The 20,410-nt window shown below is 40.6% G+C and overlaps 1 protein-coding gene across 1 annotated transcript in view; it reads right to left on the bottom strand.

The window, feature by feature from the left end:
• Window positions 1–20,410, bottom strand: part of Kif26b (kinesin family member 26B) — a 488,260-nt gene that overhangs the window by 304,798 nt on the left and 163,052 nt on the right. The window contains exon 3 of the mRNA XM_048809263.1: window positions 9,144–9,677. Coding sequence (XP_048665220.1) covers window positions 9,144–9,677 — 534 coding nt within the window. The remainder of the gene's footprint in view (window positions 1–9,143; window positions 9,678–20,410) is intronic.

Here is a 20,410-nt window from a genome sequence, read left to right as displayed (position 1 = left end):
ATGACTTGAAAGGTATTTTATAAGTTCAGAAGAGAATGTTGTTATTACACACACACACACACACACACACACACACAAATCATATCTGTATGTTCATCATTCATCCTTGCACTAAATATTTTGTCTGGCTCTCCAGCTACATAAGGGTATATGTGGACACATCAGTTCCCTCCCTTTTTTTGCTTTTCCTTTTTATCTCCACTTGTTCCCTTTAAGCCTCGCCAAAGAATGTGAAAGGGTGGTCTGGGGTTGTGATTCAATGGCAGAGCATTTGCCTCATACATTTGAGGCACTGGGTTTGATCCTCAACATCATATAAAAATAAATAAACAAAATAAAGATATTGTGTCCATCTATAACTAAAAAATTAAAAAAAAAAAAAGATTGTGAAAGGGGATCCAACTCCGAAACACATATGCCTGCTTTTTTCAGGAGTGGCTAAGTGGGGAAGGAGCTAGATATACCAGAACTCCTCAACCTCCACTCCACTTTTCACCCATCTGTTTATCTATAATGGGTTAAATAGAGTTTTCCCAAAATTCATGTCTACTTAGAACTTCAAAATGACCTTATTTGGAAATAGGGTCTTTGGGATATAATTAGTTGAGGATTAAGAGGAGATCATATGTAGAGTGGGCTCTAAACCCAATGACTTGTGTCCTTATTACAAGAAGAGAAAGCAGAGAGGCATGAGACCACATGGGGACAGAGGCAGAGATTGGAGGAACATGCCACAAGCCAAGGAATGCCTGCAACCACCAGAAGCTGGAAGAAGCAACTAGAACCATCAGAGGGAGCACGACCCTGTTGACAACTTGATTTCGGATTTCTAGCTTCCAAGCGTAAGAATAAAATTTTGTTGTTTTAAGTCATTTAGGTTGTGATCATTTATTTCAGCATCCCTAGGAAGAAATATACTATCTATCCATCACCCCCTCTCTCTTTATCTCTCTCTCTCTCTCTCTCTCTCTCTCTCTCTCTCTCTCTCTCTTTCCCCTACAGTTTGGATCTAGAATGCCCCTTAAAGGCTTGGTCCTCAGTTTCATGGTATTGGAGGTGGTGGAACCTTAAAGAAGTGGGGCCTCATGGGAGAAAGTTGAAACCCTGGGAGCATGACCTTAAAGGGGACTATAGGACCCTGCCCCTTCCTCTTCTCTGCTTTCCTGCCCCCCCTGAGGTAAGCAGTTTGCTCCACCAAGCACTCCTGCCATATTGTGATGCCTTGTTATAAGTCCAAAGGCAAAGGGACAAGTGAACGTGAACTGAAATCTCTGAAGCCATAAGCCAAAATAAACCCTTCCCCCTTATAAGTTGATTACCTCAGGTATCCTGTCACAGTGACAGAAAGCTGGCTGACACACTATCTATCTACATATATTCATTGTTCCTTTCCCTGTACTTATTAGGCCCTTATTATTCCAGTATCAGATAAACTGTTATTTAAAGCTGTGGTTCTTGGCCCTCACAGTTCAAAACAAGGCCTGGGATATTCTCATTTCATTGATCTGAGGTATACCTTGGGAACTGGGTGGTTTTTTAAATTTTTTTTTCTTAATCTCCCAACTGATTCTAGTGTGCAGCCAAAATTGAGAACCCCTGCTTTCAATGGAGAAAATCTTCCCATCATCCTGCTCTAAAATATCCAAAGGATATCTCCTGCCTACTAAAAGTAAAAGTTGATACCAACCAACACTTGCATTCTGCTCTACAATTTTCAAAATTCTTTCAAATACATTTGATCCTCAAGATACCAAGAGAGGTAAGGATGATTAATGGCACAGTTCTGTGAAACCCCATTCTATGGGGTCAAAAGGGCCTATGGAGAAGACGAGCTTCCTTCTACACATAGTTCAGTTCAGTCTCCGTCCCCTGGGCTTGGAATGATTTCTGCAGTTTCAACACTATGAGAGACTTACATAATGGTAATTACTAGCTACCAATGGAGAGTGGCTGTGGTGTGCTTGTTATTCTGATTCTGTAACAATAGGGAAATCTGAGACAATTGAAAACCAATGGTGCAGTATGAGTAACCTCTCATTCTGTGGAGGCATCCAAATGAAATAATCTGCCTTGCTAATGTACTGGCCATCCACGGGGCGATGGAGTTTATTGTACGGGATGAAAAGCCCATGTTCCTAGCCATCCTGCAGGTTTCTGTGGCAACTCCTCCATCTGTACACCTCATCTCACTTCGCCTTCCCAAGATTTTCAATTACCGCATACTTTCAAGTCGTCTCCTAGGACAGCTGAAGCAAATTATCACAAATGTATTCTCCTGAAGTTCTTCTGGAGGTCAGAAGTCTACAGGGAATCTGCAGAGCTGATTCCCTCTAGAGGATCTAGGGGACAATCTGATTCCTTGTCTTTTCCAGCTTCTAGGAATGGCCTTTACTCTCTAGTTTGTGGCCCCGTCCTCCATCGTGGAAGTCAACAGCACAGCAGCTCCTCTCCTCTCCCATGCCTGGCTCTGATCCTCCTGCCTCTCTCTTAGGAATACACTGGACCCACCTGGATAGTCCCAGATGTTTCCCATGTCTCAAGATCCTTCATTATATCTGAAAATTCTCTTCAACTACGTAAGGTAACACATTCACAGAATGTGATTAGGACGTGGATATCTTGGAAGTGTAGCCTTATTCAGCCTCTCACACCAAGTAAATGACCAGATTAGAACATTTTTGAGATTTTCTGGGTGTTCCCTTCATACCACAGCCCTGCCCATTTCACAAGTAGTGACTACCTTTTTGGAATTTCACCCTGAACTCTTTTGAGAAATGCTCTATCTGTGACCAAATATATAAACTGATTCCTTTTCCTATGTTCATGGTTTATCAAAAAGAACAAACAAGCCAACACCCCTTTGGCCATCTAAAAACAGGAGTAATCAAAATCTTCAAAATATCTGGTCTTCAAAATCTTTTCAGTGCCATAATTTATCTAATTGGAATATCTTATGCTATTGCTGTGGTTAGGCAGACGTAGCAGCAACTGAACCAGGACTGGTCATGTATTTCAGGGGGGAAGTGAGCCCTGGAGAGTTGCAAAGAGTATGAATGGAAATCCTCCACCACTGACATGGTACAAATACCCATCTCTGTGCCTTCTCAAAAAGTGACCAGCCAGGAGGGGCATGTATATGCCTCAACCCTCAGACATCAGCCATACTAGATGTGCTTTCCGATTTCCATGGATCCAGCATGAACAAAAAGCCTCTTAGTACAACAGCACCTGGTAGGCTTTACAGGGTCTCATCTTCCACCCTCAGGGGTTCTAAGTCCTTCCGGTAGTTCTAATCTTTGAAGAGCAAGTTTTGAGCACTGCAGAGGTTCTTTAGCAAACCTAGAGTCAGTTCAAGGTTGGTGTTGCTTTCTCAACCTTCTGTAAATGCTGGTAATGACAGTGCTTAACAGACAAACATATCTAAAGATGGAGACAATCCCACAGTGACTTCAGCCAGAGTTCAGTTATAGCATTATGTCTAATATTGATTCCAAAGGACACTTTTTAAGAAAGCAGGATAATGTTTATTAAAGACATTTTCCTTTAATTCAAGGAATGCACACTGAATACCATCGCTGCATTATAGATTTATTTATTATGTCAACCTAACATTATCTTGAATTTTCACTATCTGAGGTGGTGGTACAGTAGAGGGATAATGAAGAGTGAATCCAGGGCTTTGCACATGCTGAGCATAAGATCTATTACTGAGATTATACCTCCCGTTTGAATTTTCTTGACCAATTGTAGTTAATCAAAATTTTATAAACTTCTTCTATGCTTGTAAATGCCCTGTATTGAGTGTAACATCTTAACGCCACCCAGATTCTTTTCATTGCATCCAATGATTTAATAGTATCATTAAGATACTTCAGGTTGGGCTGGGGTTGTGGCTCAGTGGTAGAGTGCTCGCCTGGCACATGTGAGGTCCTGAGTTCAATCCTCAGCACCACGTAAAAATAAATAAAATAAAAGGTATTGTGTCCAACTACAACTAAAAAATAAATATTAAAAAAAAGATACTTCAGGTTAAAGATTAGCTTGGAATCAAATAACTGATTGTTTCCATCAAAAAATCTTGGGATCTAGATAGGTTTTGTGGTCTGTAATTTTTCCCTTAATCTAGAGCTAGTCGTGGGAAATTGGACTTTTCTCTAGTGAGCAGACACATTTACACATGTTAGCTGCTGTGAAGGACCTGGGCATAAAGTGGATTCCTATCCTCCATGAGTTTATCATTAGCAAAAGACATCAAACTAGTTTAGGAAATTCGGAATCAAAGAAATTTCAAATCTCTCAGCCTCAGGGTTTTCCTCTGGTAAATGAGGGGACTGAAATAAGTCATTTACATTGTCATTCCTGCTTTACAGTTCATAAAATATTTTCACACTTTTTTTTCTTAATTGTTATTTAAAATCACCTTGTGAGTTTACTTAAAATCACCTGAGATGTTAAGCTACTAATCTGCAATTCATCAGTTAGTGGAGCCAGGGACTTGAACCAGATAGGACTGTCTCCAAACCTCTCATCTTGATGGAAAATCCAGTTACCATCTTACAAAAGTGGATTCTATCACCGACAACCTAAGATTTTGAGTGTTACGTGTACAGTCTTTTCTGTAGCTATTTATTATAATGAGTATAAATTGGACTAAAGCTACCACCATTCAAAAAGAGGTAATAAATCTATAGATGATTACGAGGAACTAATCTAGACATGTCATGAGTTGGAGAGCATTTTCTGATTTCTGCATGCATGATTGTGCTAAATGTCTGCAAGTTAATAGAAGAAATTCTTTTCTTGGCAGGATCCATCTTATCCTTTCCTATAAAATAAATTTGCTAGGATATTTAATGAGAAATTATCATTGTGGTTTGTTCAATATTTTTGATGTGATCTCAGTGCTTCAATTACTCTTTTTCTGAGATCTTATAGCTTCCTGTTTCTGGAAGCACTTTATAAACATGCAAGAAAGAGAGATGGTCTTCCTATGGAAAACTTTGGAGATTATTGCACAGGGGTGTGATAACAGGGGGCTTGAGGGATTTGTGGGACCCTTTTGTTATCCATCTGAAGATTTCACCAGGCTCCCTGTTTCATCTTCACTATACCTAAGTGGCAGAAGGACAAGCCTCTTCTCTCTCACTTCTACAGGCTCAGGTTCCATGGGTGCAGAACAACACCCTCAGTAGTGACAAAGTCTAGAGGTTTCTCTCCCCCTTGAACAGCTCTGGCACTAACCCAGCAGTAATGTGTTCTATGGGGAGGGAAGTGGGAGTATGGATGAGCAGGAAAAATGAGGTCAGCTTTCAGAGCAGTCAACCATCTCTGATGAGCTGACTAGACTGTGAACTGCAGATTATTTACTGCAGGGAGATGTCCACAACAGGAGACACTCAGTCTGGCCAGACCCTGGGTCCCTCCCCCAGGGCATCAGGATGACATGGTCACAACATAGGGGACACTAACTCATAGCCAGGTCCCAAATCTCTTTATCCCAGAGAGATTTCCTCTGGTCCCTCTGAATATTACCCAGGGGAAATGCAAGTATTGGTCCATACTGGAATGGGAAAAAGACAGTAAAATTTATCTGGGACCATCTCAAGTTGGTAGCTTGTATGAGTCATCTTTATGTCTAGCTTTAAGCCATACTAGCCACCTTTGCCCCAATTCCTTCTACATTCTGTCAGAGGCCATGCATCTCTCTACCTTTGCATTCACCTACCTGCCCCATAATGAGCAGTACAACTGCCTTCTCCTTCACTATGAGGAACACAGGCCAGGAACCTGGGTTTCTAGGCCAGGGTAGCAGCCCCACCCAACATCCAGCACAGTGCATGGTAATTGACTAGGGTTTAATAAATACTTGCTCTTATTCAAGATATTCTCTTTCCTTTGAGATAGGGGAAGAAGAGAAATAGAACTATTGCAAAAATAAAATAAATGCACCAGTAATCCTAATCTTCCTTTTAAGCAATATCTTCAGGATGTCCCCCTTCCTACAAATCTTTACCATACTTTGAATATTTTCAACAAAAGCACCAATTCCAAGTTCTTCCATCCTTGTTCATTAGCATCATTAGCACCAGTGTAGCAGCTATGTCTTCTGAGGAGCCCTTTATACATGCTCAAGGGCTGTGGGGTATAGAAGGTGAAATGTGAGTTGTTGTGTAACATGAGCACAACTGAGGGACGTGCTGAAATGTGACCTGGGTGGAAGAATGTTCACCTGAGCATTTCATTTATTCTAGCAAAAACCTGCACTCTCATAATCAATACTTGGTCATGTAAATATAATACATTCAGAGAGTAGGTAATATTATGCTAACAATAAATATCATGTTTTGGTAAATATACATGATGGCAAGGGAAAATGCACCCCATCTATTAGGTGAAAAGCAGTTCATAGAATGGAGCCTATTCATCATTTTACAAATGTGACTACATAAAAACATTGGGAAGAAATGTACCCAATTATAACATCTGGATGACACTGAGTTTTAAAGTCTGTCTAAACACTTCATATAGTTTAAATTTTATTTGACAAAAAATGTGTTACATGTATAATTTTAAAATATACTATTTAGAATATTTTAAATAAAAAAATTCCACACCACTCCTCAATAAAAAAGGAAGTCATATTCTGTTCCTGCCTACTGTAGTTGGGATCTTGAATGTCCCCCAAAAGCCCATGTGTTGAAGCTTTGGTCCCCAGGGTGGCACTCTCTGGAGAGGTTGAACCTTTAAGAGGTGTTGCCTAATGAGAGGTCTTTAGGTTCCTGGGGGTGTGTCCTTGAGGAAGGTTGCTGAACTCTGGCCCCTTCCTTACTCTCTTCTGTTTCCTAACAATGAGGTGAGCAGTTTTGCTCTACCACATGCATCCATCATGATGTGCTGCCTCACCACAGGCCCAAGAGCAACAGGGCCAACCAATCATGCACTGAAATCCCCAAAACTGTGATCCAAAACAAACCTTTTCTCTTTGAAGTTGATCATCTCAGGTATCTGTTTTAGTGATGGAAATCTGGTTAACAGTTATTTTCAAAATTACATCATAAAGCCGCCTCCAGATATCATTGCTTCTTTATTGTATTTATATAAATTACCCAGAAAATTCCATCCAAAATCAAGTGACAGTTCCAACCCTAAAAGTCAAAAAAGGAGTTTTTTGTTTGTTTATTTATTTTGGTGTGAAATGATTCCTATCTGGAAAAGAGGTTGACAGGAGATATCTCAGGGGTAAGCTAGAAAAGCTGGAAGCAGATGGGGTGGAGAAACCCCCTGTGAGGCAAGGACTGGTGCTGGTTTCACAGGTCATTCAGTTTCTCTTAGCATCTTAACCCCCATCTGTGAAAAGAAGACCTAACATCTTCTCTGCCTACATCACAGGCCTGCTCTAGGGCTAAATAAAATGATGCGTGTATTCTATTTTTGAAACTACAAGGTACCAAGTAAATAAAAAAAGTTTGGCAATCCAAGAATGCGGACTTCTTAGAAAAATAATCAGTGCTTCACATTTCTTTCAAGATATCAAAAAACACAATCTAAACCCCTCTCAAATACTCTTGAAATCACTGTGAATTTTGTCAGCCACATCTGATTCATTTTGTTTCCATGTACCTTGGCCCACTGTAACAAAACTGTGTTATATGTACACTCAACTTGTTTATTTCTCTCTTGGGCACTTGGGCAGATTGACTTTCACAGCTTCCTCTGCAGGAAAGTGGGGCCAGGATACTGGATTCTTGCCATTGGAATATGGATGGAAGCAAGATATAGCCCTACCAAGGCCAGGCTGGGCCCCCAAAATCCCCAGGAGATCCTCCACATTTTCTTTCCTTGTTTCCAGATCTTACTGAAGATCTGGACTTTGAGGCTCCCAGAAGGTAGTGACACATTTGACAGAAGAAAACTGAGTCCCTGTATCAGTGGCAGGCTACTCACCCAACACCCAAGATGATGGGGACAGTGAGAAATTACCTGAGATTTGTAGGATCACCTATGATGCCAGTTGCCTCCCTGGACTATTCTACCCCATGACCATGGCCACCTCTCCATACCAGAAACTGTCACCACTCTGGCTGCTTCCCACACAGTGGTTAGAGTGAACACAGAGCACATGAATTTAACCCAACTTTCACCCCAGAGAAAACCCACCCCCCCCCCAAAAAAAATCAGCACAATCTTTTAAAATTCTCTGGCAGATTTAAGATCTGTTCTCGTAATCTTATAGGGAAATGAGGAGGTTTGTGATAATATAACTAAGAGAAAAGAAGGGGGAAAACACCTTTAATAATTAAATCTCAACAAAATTTAAGATGAGTTGCAGATAGAAAAGGGTTACAGTCTGCCTTGGGTTCAATCCTCAGCATCACATACAAAAATAAACAAGTGAAATAAAGGTGTTGTGTCCAACTACAACTAAAAAATAAATATTAAAAAAAGTAGCGAGATTAGGAAGGGACTCTACACCTCATTTAGAAGATGTAGATAATGGAAGTAGAATCCTTCATATAGTTAATTCTTAATGATGTCCAGCTCTTTCCACAGGTCGCTTTAAAATCTTGATTTTAGGGACCTACCATATTCTTTGACTCAAAAATCTCACCCCTTGTCTTAATTTCTAAAATCTTTGTTAATAGCACAATGACAATCTCTTACCATATGCCAGATATTGAACCATATGTCTTACATATGTAACCTTATTTAATTCTTACTACTGTTCTATTCACTCATGAGAGATCTGAGCCTGAATTAGGACAAACCCTTTATGCAAGGTCATACTGCTAGTAAGTATGACCTTGGACTCCAGTCCAAATATCTCTAGGTCCTATACTCTGAGTCACTGTTCCTTATAGTAAACCTGATTACTAGGAAGCCCTTAGCACTACGTGGACCAATAAGATCTCTTAGGAAGGAGACACTGAATGAGCAGAGAGAGGGTAAGAGTAGAAGGTTTAGAGGATACACTCTCAACACAGGCAGGCCTGGTTGGATCAGAACACTGTGGGGGGTCACATGAAAGCATCAGGCTCTGAGCAGTGGAGTTCCCAAAAGCAGAAGGATAGATAAAGGAAGAGCTGCCCAATTCTCTACCTTGACTCTATCCAACCCTGCTTGTCCTTGCTCATAGAGAAACTTACCTGGTAAGGGTACAGGGTGACTCCATTGGTTCTTGAAAGGGACCAGGTGCCATCCAGGTATTGATGAGCCTGAATGGCCACCGAGTTAAGGATGTTCCCATTGCTGGGACTTGTGGCCATCTGGAGGCTGACCTTGGCCTGATGGGTGGGGGATCCACTCTTCTTTTCTGCCCCATTGCTGACCCCAAGGCTATTGGGCTTGCTGCTGTGCTTGTTGACAAGGCCTGTATAGTTGGAGGTGGCATACGGGGCAGGCACAAAGGCCCAATCCCTGGGCTGCTGGAGCCCACCCCCATGCCGTGACCCCACCAGGGTGGAGGCATTGGAGAGCGGTGGTGGTGATCCAGGTGAGGCATCATAGTGCTCACTGCCAGCTGCCTGCTCCAAAGTCAGCACCATCTGGATGGCCTCCTGCTTCAGCTGGTTCAGGTGTGTGGCACAAATGTCACAGCGGTTGTCTCGGTCATTCCATGCCTTCCGGATGGTATTGGGGACCTGGAGCTTGTCATGAATCACAGCTGAGAAAGCAGGATCCTGGAGAACACATGAACAGAGAAAAAGGAGAGTCTGTAACATCAATTCAGATGTCTGGTTGATGAGTCAAAGTCTAGTTGTACCCAAAGAATTTGATTGGCATCTATCCACCAGATGGGCAGAAGAGTCTACAGTTGACAAATACATTACACAAATGTAAGAATTTTGTAGCGAAAACTTCAAAGGCATTACAAAACACAATATGTTTTAAACATAATTTTTAAGTATTCTTACAGGCCAGTCAATAGGAACATTTCAGATTCACCTTATGTCCACTAAAGAATAATAGCCAACCTGGACCCTCCTTAGGTGTTCAACAGAAGACATTATTGTCTGTCTAGATAGGATGGTGGAGGAGGGCGAATGTAGACATTCTGGACACTTACATTGTGAATCCATGGTTCCTATTATCCCTAGAAAGTTGGTAATGGATGAAAGTGCTACTTGGAACCACAAACAGAGATTCTGTTAGAAAATCTTGATTTCATCAGCACCATATGCTAAACGTCATTGGAAGGAAACCAGACCAAAGCAGATTCTTAACCAGAGGTCAGTTGCGCCAGTAGCACAGCAAACCTCTGAAGATTAACTAGTATTTCTCATTCACCCTCTGTCTGTATCCATGAATATGATTTCCTGACCCATTACAATAGTCCAAGATTCTTTCCCCACAGAATTCATCTAAAACCACTCTTCAAAAATCTTAGAGCTGCACAGTAGTGCACACTTTAGCCCTAGCTCCCCAGGAGGCTGAGGCAGAAGGATCACTTGAGCCCAGAAGTTTGAGACCAACCTGAACGATATAACAAGACCAATATGAAAATAAAAAGTCTTTAGTTCAGAGACCACACTTAATAATACTTAAAAGAAATCAGAAAATGGATTTAATGAGGATTATGTCTCTAGTTTACTTTGCTTTAACCTTTACAGGAAAACAGAAACACCAAAAACAACACTAGGAATGTTAATTGGGCATTGGAATAGTTCTGCTACTTGTGACCTTGGAGTTTGGTGTGACCTTGGACAAATTACTTAATCTCACTGATACTCTAATCTATTACACAAGGTCACAGCCTATCCTTTTGGGTAATGTCCTTCCAGCTCAATGACTCCAATAGGAGTCATATAGAATCCAATAGAGAATAGTACCTGCCTGTGTGGACAAAGTCATTATGGTATGTTTTAGGTTGAATAGGCTGCTTGAACTTTTGAGATTCAACAGTTGTTAGAAATAATTGATGAGGCTCATCTCAAGTATTATTTTCCTTTAGGACATTAGAAGAAAATCTGCTCCTCTGAAATTTGCTGTTAATTTTTATGGAGCAGAAAATTCATCAAGGATGAATCGGGTGTATTGAGCTATGGGTGAGAGGGGTGGTGTGGGGCATCCAGAGTGGACAGGAAGATCATTGGTGGGAGGGTCCTTCTTAATTACGATCCATCTTGATTATGGGTTCCTGCATTTTGTTTTCCTTGTTTAACTACCTTGAACAGCTCCCCAGCATGCACTGATTAATTGATTAATAAATCAAGAGGCCTCTTTACACAGCCACAGCAAGGAGTGGCTCAGGAGGTAGAAACTCAAGACAGTCATATAAAATGATGGGAAACAATGGGAGGTCAAGGTTGATCAAGTCTCAGTTGACAAAGAGATGCAAACCATATGAGGCTTGTCTGGTGACATCCTTCTCAATGACAGCTGCTTTGTCCAGACAGTCTCTAAGCCCAACTTAGTGCATGGGGGATCTAAAAGAGCTTCTAAGGAATCATTCTAGAACAAACTGTCACCTCAACTCCAAAAATTTGGATTATACCCATACTTTCTTCATCACTAATCCAAGATTTTTTTACTTCAAGAGCCAAAGAGACATATCCATTAATACACTCATAACTTTTGCACAGAGATATAAGGTTTTATAGGAAATATTCATTTATTCAAAAAGAATTTATTTGGGTTTCCATATGTGCCAAGATATATTTTCTTGCTTTTTTCACATAACATTACATGATGAGAATTTTCGTTATCAATAAATGCTATTTGAAAATGTTATTTGTAATGACCATATGGCATTTTATCTTTTGGTTATTGCATAGTTCACTTATGTCTTCCCACATTCTACTGTATAATTTAAGATAATATGACGGGACTGGGGTTGCGGTTCAGCGGCAGAGCACTCGCCTAGCACCTGCGAGGCCCTGGGGTCAATCCTCAGCACCAAATAAAAATAAATAATTAAATAAAGGTATTGTGTCCAACTACAACTAAAAAATAAATATTAAAAAAAAGATAATGAGAAACAGGAGAATGGTATTTAAATGCAATCCATAACTGATGATATACGCTTTCAAGTCACCAAACTATTTGGTTTCAAGAAGCTTCAAATTAATTTCTTATTTAGAATATTTTTGTTAACCCAATCATATGAAAGAAATGCTACAGTAAAACGAAGCTATAAGTTATATCCACACATCACAGTTTATTTCAGATGTTAAATGCTTAGCCTTAGATTCTGGATTTCATTTTAACATGGAGACACATCCACTCTACAGAAACTGCAAAAGCCATCCTTAGTTCTGAGAATTCCTTTTCTCTTCTCTTCTTGTTTTTTACTACTTTCCCTTGCAGCAGGTCTATCTTTATTGAACCTATTACTATTTGTAGCTCAATTTGCAACATTGAACAAATAGGTATATTGGCTTCAACTTGCCAGATACCTCACCAGACTGGGAATCTGAGAATACATAGAAGCAATTCCTGTCCTCTGTGAGTTTACCATCAGATTGACCAAGAAGGCTTTCTGGACTATCCCAATGCCACATCCCTTTGCTGTCACCTCTAGTCTAGTCTATAGCAACTCCCATTACCAATCCAAAGACACATCATGGAGCTCAATGTTCCCCCTTGGTTCACAAGATGTTAACAAGAACTCCAGTTCCCCAGGGCTCTCCTCCACTCACACATGTGCTAATCAAAGCCAGCCCTGTGAAACTCAACAAAACTATCCATGAGTACTCCAGTTGAGCCTATTATCAATATGGTGGCCACAGACAGACAAGAAGGAGTCCAGTGTGGTCTCATTGTGGAGGAAAGCTGAGATTGATTATTTAATAAGTTTATAATTGCTGGTTGATGTCAAAAGAGGTGATCCCTAAGCTAAGCAACCCTCAATCTGAAACCCTATGTTAGTTCCTATCATCAAAAGTCTTCATTAAGTCAAGAGAGACATTTTATGAAAACTAAAATGCCTTTCAAGTGCTTGTCCACACATTATAAATATTTTAGTGCAACTCAAAACTTCAAAGAGGAGTGATCAACAGACAAAGCTTTCTGTAAGTGCTGAAATAAACAGGAGACTGCTTCAAGGAAAAGCAGTAATATACAAGGAAAAAAGAGAAAGAAAAGCATTGAGAGTCATGAATGATACACATGAACAGTGCTTTCCTGATATGGACCCAAAAAGGACGACAGTGGCCCAGGAGATGAGCTAAGGAAGCATCCCTGGTTAGCTGACACCAAAAGAAACCTGGACCAAGAGAAGTAAGCATCCAGTTTGGCAGGCTACCTTGCTAATGGGCCTCAAACATTTATACTGTCTAGTTCTGGTCCATTTTATGACATTAGGAAATAGATGAAGCAGTGATGAACCACCCACAAGCTGAACCCCTATTTTTAAGGCCCATATGAAAACTGGCTCCTGGAACTTGGGAAACATTCTCATCTTAACTTTTTAAGTTTAGGGGGTCTGCATTCAAAATATTCTCATCTTTCAGGAAAATGTACAAAATCATTTTTGCCCCATCTCTCATGAATGGAATTTTAAAAGACATTCAGGAAACTGATAAAGTTCTTCAGAAGGAAGGTTAGGGATAAATGAAGTTAATGTTCAGACACCTAAATATGTCTAATTCATGAGAGCAAGGAAAATTCCATAAGATGTTTTTCTGATCCCACTATCTCCTGTACGGAGTATTTTAGGAAAATGGGGTCTCCTGTCACATCTCTCATAGTCTAGTGACTCATTTTCTAAATTGACTCCCATCTTCTGGCAGACTTCATTTCCCCACCAATTATATCCAAGCCCGTGGCTTCAACAACCACCCATATCCTGGTGACTTGAAATTTTCCCTCTATCCCTGCCTGATCCACAAACCTTGAGCCAAAATAAACCTTTTCTCATTACAAGTTGATATTATCTCAGGTATTTGTTATCAGTGACAGAAAGTTGACTGACACAGCCACTTATTATACAATTATCATGAAATGAACTCTTTTGAAATGTTAGACTAAAACAGGTTTCCAACCATAACTGTTATACCTGCCTAAAAAGCCTCATGTGGTTTCCTCCTTTCCCTGATTCTTCCTTAAACTATTAGAATAGACTCTCTAGCCTCCATTAATCTATTAATCTTTTTCCTGAGTTCCCAAGAAAGTAACATTTCAATACAAAGGACTTTTTAAAAAATGTTTTAGCCTTCAGTACAGCTCATCAGAAACAAGACAAAGAGAAAGGAAAATTCCAGACCAGTACTACACTCTGGGTTCTGCAAGTTTGACTCCCCAGCAAGCAGGTATGGTGCTTATTTTCCAGGATTTGGCAATCAGCTTTCAATACATGAGGAGGGACTGGTTAAGAGGGCTATGGCATCTGTGGAACTCAAGCAAGACAACCAGAACTACTGCCCAGGCGAACAAAGCTATTTGCCAATTCTTGTTGCTTTCTGTTCCATTTCATCCTCTGAGGGACAGGTTGCTTAGCAATAAATGCTAATGCCATTACCGAGCCACTATTGAGGACGGGGTTGATTTTCCGCATTATTTTAGCCAAAAGAGTACTTTGAGTGTGTTCCTCCAAAGCCTCTGGGTCTGTGATGAAGGCAACAGCTGGAGTCAGCATCCAGTGTGTGTTGTACAAATTCCTGTTGATGTTTGCTTCTAGTTTATTATTCTAGAGGCCTCTCGTGACAAGCTCAACAAGATTTAAGCTGTTCTTCAAAGGCCCGTTTCTTTTTACTTTGTTCCTTAAACTTTTTTTCCTCCCTAAATGCTGTCCCAGGAGGCTGGGAATAGAAGATAGTGCCCTGAGAATACAATGTTTTGTTTCCCACAGCTGGAGGCTTCCCAAAAGATCAATGGAATTTATCTTCACACTCCTTAGAATCCCGCCACAGCCCGGGTTTGCATCCCCGCCCCCTGCCCGCCCTTGTCACATTCCCCGTGAGTGTCCTTTCTTCCTCAAGAACCTCAATGCAATTCATAGCAGTTCTATTCCCCAAGGCAGGTGTTGGTATTAATGACCACCTCTTTTGAAAGGAAACTGCAAAGTTGAAACTTTGCAAATCAATAGGAAGCAAACCTTCTTTGGTGGATCTGAACCAAGAACATCACTATTCTAATTCCTAGTTAAACATTCAAATATTTGGACTTAAATGTCTCTGAAGAAGGGATATCTGCCTCCCTCAGTAATTTCAGAAGAAAGATTGAGACAATTGGCCAGATCCTAATTAACCATTGTCAGAGAGGACATTTTAAGGATCTAAAAATCCAAGGATACTCCCAAATGACAGCCAGTGGATATTACTTCTTCTTGAGAGAGATTCTGTTTTCTGGTGCTTATTAGCACCCTGACTTTTCCATCTCACTTTCCACTTGTGCTTAATGGGATAAGGAGATGCAAAGGGTCGCGATCACCCAGGGTCTTTCTCACCCACTTACCATGCTAATTCTACTGGTAGGAATTAACAGTGGGCTAAACATTCCTAAACATTTGTATCCTTTATTCCTGTAGTTCCTGGAATTCCTAGACCACAAACAAGACATATGACTGCCTCAGAGAGGAGCCAGGGAACAAATTAGACCATTTGCAAAGTAATGACACACCATTGTTCTTTGTGGGAAAGTTAACACCCTCAAGCAGTCTGCATTCTCACTAAACACAATGTGTGAGCTGAAGGTGAGGATGCTAGCCTGGATCATGCTCCAAAGTTAGGCAGTTGTTATAGAAAGCTATGGTCCACACGCCTACTTCATTAACGTAAAACTTAAATAGAAACTTCCTTCCAGCCTGCCTGCAACATCTGAACCCAAAGCTTGTATTCATTGTTACCAGCCTATTCTGAGGCACTTCACCCAGTAATGACGATCACACATTAGTGTGCACACAGACATGGATCCTAGTGTGTGCAGAGAAAATAATGTAAAGGTATAAATAAAGCTCAGAAAGAGAAAAGAAAAAAAATATCCACACCAAAGGGATAAATGTTAAATGTCAGACCAAAGTTGTTCTACATAAGAAATTAAATTAACCTGAGATGTAGTGACTGTGCCCAACCTAAGCGATTCTGCTCTGGATTACTGCAGAGAGACGTGGTCCTATTAAAAATGGTATGTGCAGTTTGAATTTGAATGATTGTATCCGCATGAGAGACAGCTGGGCGCACCAAAGGCAGGTGGGAGCACAATTAACAGGGCTGCTTACTGCAACATTTGAAAATGTGTTACAGATGATAAAACCTTCCTGCACCAGGCAGACAGACAAGCACTCTCGCACTCCTGTCTCTGGCCATGTGATACCAGGTGCCACCTCGGGACTCTGCCATCAAGAAGACCATCGCCAAGATTAAGCCAATGCCAAGCACCATCGCCCTGAACCTCCCAAATTGCCCATAAAAACAGGTGTGAGTAATACAAATACTAAATAAACTAAAACAAAGCAATTCTGTCAAAACAAGAGGAAGATGAAAACTCATGGACTTTGGTAGAGAAACCAGCTCTGTCCTGCCCGCTGTGGACATGGGGACACTAGAACAGTTTCTCTTGAGTTTCAGTTCTTTCCACCGATAAATGAAAAATATTACCTAAACCATAGAGCTGTTGTAAGAATTAGAAATAATTCACAAGTGTGGCATGTAAGAGATACTAATTCCTCACTTCAAAACAAAATTTTAAATAAAACAATATAATTAAGTGAAGCCAGATTTAAAATTAGGCAGTCAGTGTAGTTAGGTAAATCGGGTCTAATATCGAGTGAAAATCTAAAATGGAGGCCATGTTGAGAATGAATTCTTGGAAAAGTTGAGCAACTCTTGAAATGTTAATGAAGTCCAGGAAACAGCCCCCAGCAGATTTGAAGATAGCCCATCCCAAAGAAATGTTAATGAACAGCATACTTGAAGATGCTGACTGGGAAGTGCCCAGATTACTTCTTTGGCCCACCTGTGTCCCAACCCTTCTGACCTTCCCACCTACATTCCATCACCGAAAACTATAAAATGGAGAGACAACCGCACTTCCACGGATTCCATCTCTTGGGTCCCCTTCTTCCTCTGGGAGAAGTCTTTTCTGCTGTCCTTTAATAAACTTCTAATTTTCCACTCTGACCTTGCCTCGGCGTGCTTCTCTGGTGTTATTCTTCAACATTGGGGAAGCAAGGACTCTTCACAGGTCAACAGCGGTAACATAAGGACAGTTCATGAATTAGTGAACTTATTCAAAAGAATAAGTGAGATTGTTCTCATCACAACTACATATTAAAAAAAAAAAATCGAGGTCTCACCTTTTCCAGTTAAAGAAAAGATGGTGTGGGTAGTATCTGATGATTCTTTTGAAAACTTTTGGTTAACAAGATGGGAGATTCAAGGGCCAGTTCAATCACTTAGTAATTGTGTGACCAGGAGATATTTTTTTTTTAAATGTTATGAATTTTACTAATTTTTTTCAAAGAACAACTTTTGGTTACAATGATTTTTTCTCTATTGTTTTCCTCCTTTCAATTCCATTAATTTCTACTTGATTTGGACTTAATTTCTACTTGATTTAGACTTAATTTGTTCTTTCTCTACTGTGAGACAAAACAAGTTATTTTTAGATCTTTTTTATTTTATTTTTTAATTTGTTCTAACTAGTTATACATGACAGTAGAATGTATTTTGATACATTGTACATAAATGAAGCACAATTTCTCCTTCCTCTAGCTGAACATGAAATAATTTAAGAGTCATTCATTTTCATGGAATTTGAGAATATGCTTCTCACTGGAAAGACTAACTAAAAAGTCTTCCTTAGTTTCCCTTTAAAAGTAATATTGCAAAGGGGCTTTGCTAGATGTTCAGTTAGAATCATAGAGCCACCAACTGGCCATTGTCTCCTGAGAGCTACCAATACCCACCCAGGAGATGTAGAAAGAGAAATGATTTCACATTAGCATAACTATCTCCAATCCTGAAAATCTATCCCTTGACCCTGGAGAAACAGGATCCATTCAGAAATAGAGTAAGAGCTTAGGAAGCGAGAATGGACTCCTAATACATACTTAAAAGGTTTCCCTTAACATTAAAGTTCATCTTCAACATGACACAAAAATAAAGTGATAAATCTTACAATTATAAGCACTGATCGAGATTCTAGTATGACACACTAAAATTTTACCTTTCAATTATTAAAGTCTATCTAGACTAGTTATATGTTTTTATGTGCAGGCTTTAAGGTACCATCATGTGGTAAATGGAATTATTTTCACACTGAAAGCAGCTGGATTCTTATAAGGCATGGATTCTATTAAGTATCCTAATTATGAAATTGCCTAATGTTTCTTTTTCCTTTCATTGATTTTATATGCATGAAATACAGTGTGAATGAAATTGGCTTTGTTTTATTGGAGTTTCTACAAAAAATAAAACAAAATACCTAAGATTTGGTGGTGCTGCTTTTGTTTTTAGAAGATGAACTTTTAACAGATACACCCTATTTAGACCATGTCCTACAACAAATTTAAATACTTCCATGATTCCCCTGTGACCTAATATTTGTGACCCAGTGTTTGGGTCCCACATAATTTTCCTCAAGCCATCTTGCCAAATATCTGCCACAGGTCCTCACAGGACCCTCCTGTAAAGCATCATGGGCTTGCCTCTGTCCCATAGAAGCCCCTACGTTTCCCTCTATGACTTTAGTTAGGTTCCTTCCCTGATGATAATTCGCACCTGCTCTTGTAAACAAAGAGACAACATTTAGGGGTAAGTAGATAGGAGGGATGGTTTCAAGTGTGTAAATATAACTCCAAATGTGTCAAAGTCTACGCTTCAAATGTGTACCATATACTGAGTGTCAATTATATATCCATACACCAAGCTGAAAACAAAAACCTTGCTTGCTCATCCTAGGGCCCCGCACATCCATGAAGTCCAACTCCCCACTGGGATGGCTCCCTGCCTTGGACTCTCACAGCACTTCTCTGGTCTCAGTCACTCATAGTGCTTAGCAAACACTTCCTTATTAGAGTTGGACGTGTTCTATCTTCACAATCGTGGTAAATTCCTAGGGGCAGAAACCATGCCATAATGTTAATAGTAATGGTAACTTTGACTCTTTCCCCCCTGGAGTTCATTCCCAACGCAGCAGCCAGGGGGATCCTCTTAAATCTGATCCTGGTATTCCAGAGTGTAAAATTCTTCCCTGGCCTCCACCCCTTTCCTCAGAGTCAAAGTCAATGTCGCTGCATGGAGCTCTGCAGGATCTGGCTTCCTGGTCCCTCTCTGACCTCATGTCCCACTACTTGCTCCCTGACTCACTTTGTGCCAGCCACAAAACCCTTCTGCTATTCCTCAAACACACCAAGAATGTTCAGCCAGGAAATCTGTACTTGCGTTCCTCCCACGTGGACAACTTACCCCACTGACATCTGCCTGGCCATATCTCACCACCTTCAAGGTACTCAAATACCACTTCCCTCCAGCCAGCCCTCCCTATCCCCCTTCTCTGCTTTATTTCTCTCCACAGAACTGTCACTCTCTATGGTTCTTTCATTGTCTCTCCCTCCAAAGTATAAACTGGATGAGAGAAGAAACTTTTACCTATTTTGTTTACTGGTGAATCCGGAATGTCTAGAAAAATACCTGAGGTAGAGCAGCCCTCAAAGTGTTTGCTGAATGAATCAACGAACAAGTGAATCCCTTTTCAGTAAAAGAGGTACCTATATTTATTTGCTTCGTCTTTCTTATGAATTTGTATCACTGTTCACTTTCTCGTGGAGGTGTCTTTTTTGTTTGTTTCAGATAGATTTTAAAGTCTGAGGGGAATGGGAGAGTGTGTTCCCACATCCCTCCAAGGCCATGTTTGTCAAGGGTTTGCCTCACCATGGCCTCCTAGCAGAATTACTTTGGAAACCTACATAACAAGACAGGTCTCAGGCTCTCAGACCCTCTGCATAGGAATTTTTGGGGAGAGGGGCTCTGGAATCTGCATAATAATGAGCACCCTCCAGAGATCCCAGAGGAAAGAAAGGAGAGGGAGACAGGATGAAAGGAGAAGAAGGAAAAAGAGAAGAAACAGTTGCCTCATTCTTCCAAGCAACCCTAGTGCTGGCCTTCAGAGGAGCTGAGTTCTCTGTTCCACCCCAGGAACTGCAACACTTCTGAGTACCTCAGCACTGGGTACTGCTGCTTTTTGTAGACAATAATTCAAGCAAATGACAAACAGTTCTGGAGGCATAGCCCAAAGACTAATTTTTGCCCAAAGGCTAAAGGTCTAATGCAAATGTCATTTCACCAAATTCTCTTCCTATGCCAATGGTTGTCAATGGCTAGTGATTCTGAACTTCCAGGGGACACAGGGAGAGACATTTTCAGTTGTCACATCTGGAAGGGGGCTACTAACATCTGGTGGGTAGAGGCAATGATATGGCTAAATATCTTTCAGGGCACAGGGCAACACCTGGTCCCTGCACCTGACCCTTAAC

The sequence above is a fragment of the Marmota marmota genome, unplaced genomic scaffold, assembly GCF_001458135.2.
Source record: "Marmota marmota marmota unplaced genomic scaffold, marMar, whole genome shotgun sequence".
Lineage (NCBI taxonomy): Eukaryota > Metazoa > Chordata > Mammalia > Rodentia > Sciuridae > Marmota > Marmota marmota.
This window is presented reverse-complemented; position numbering and strand designations above follow the sequence as displayed.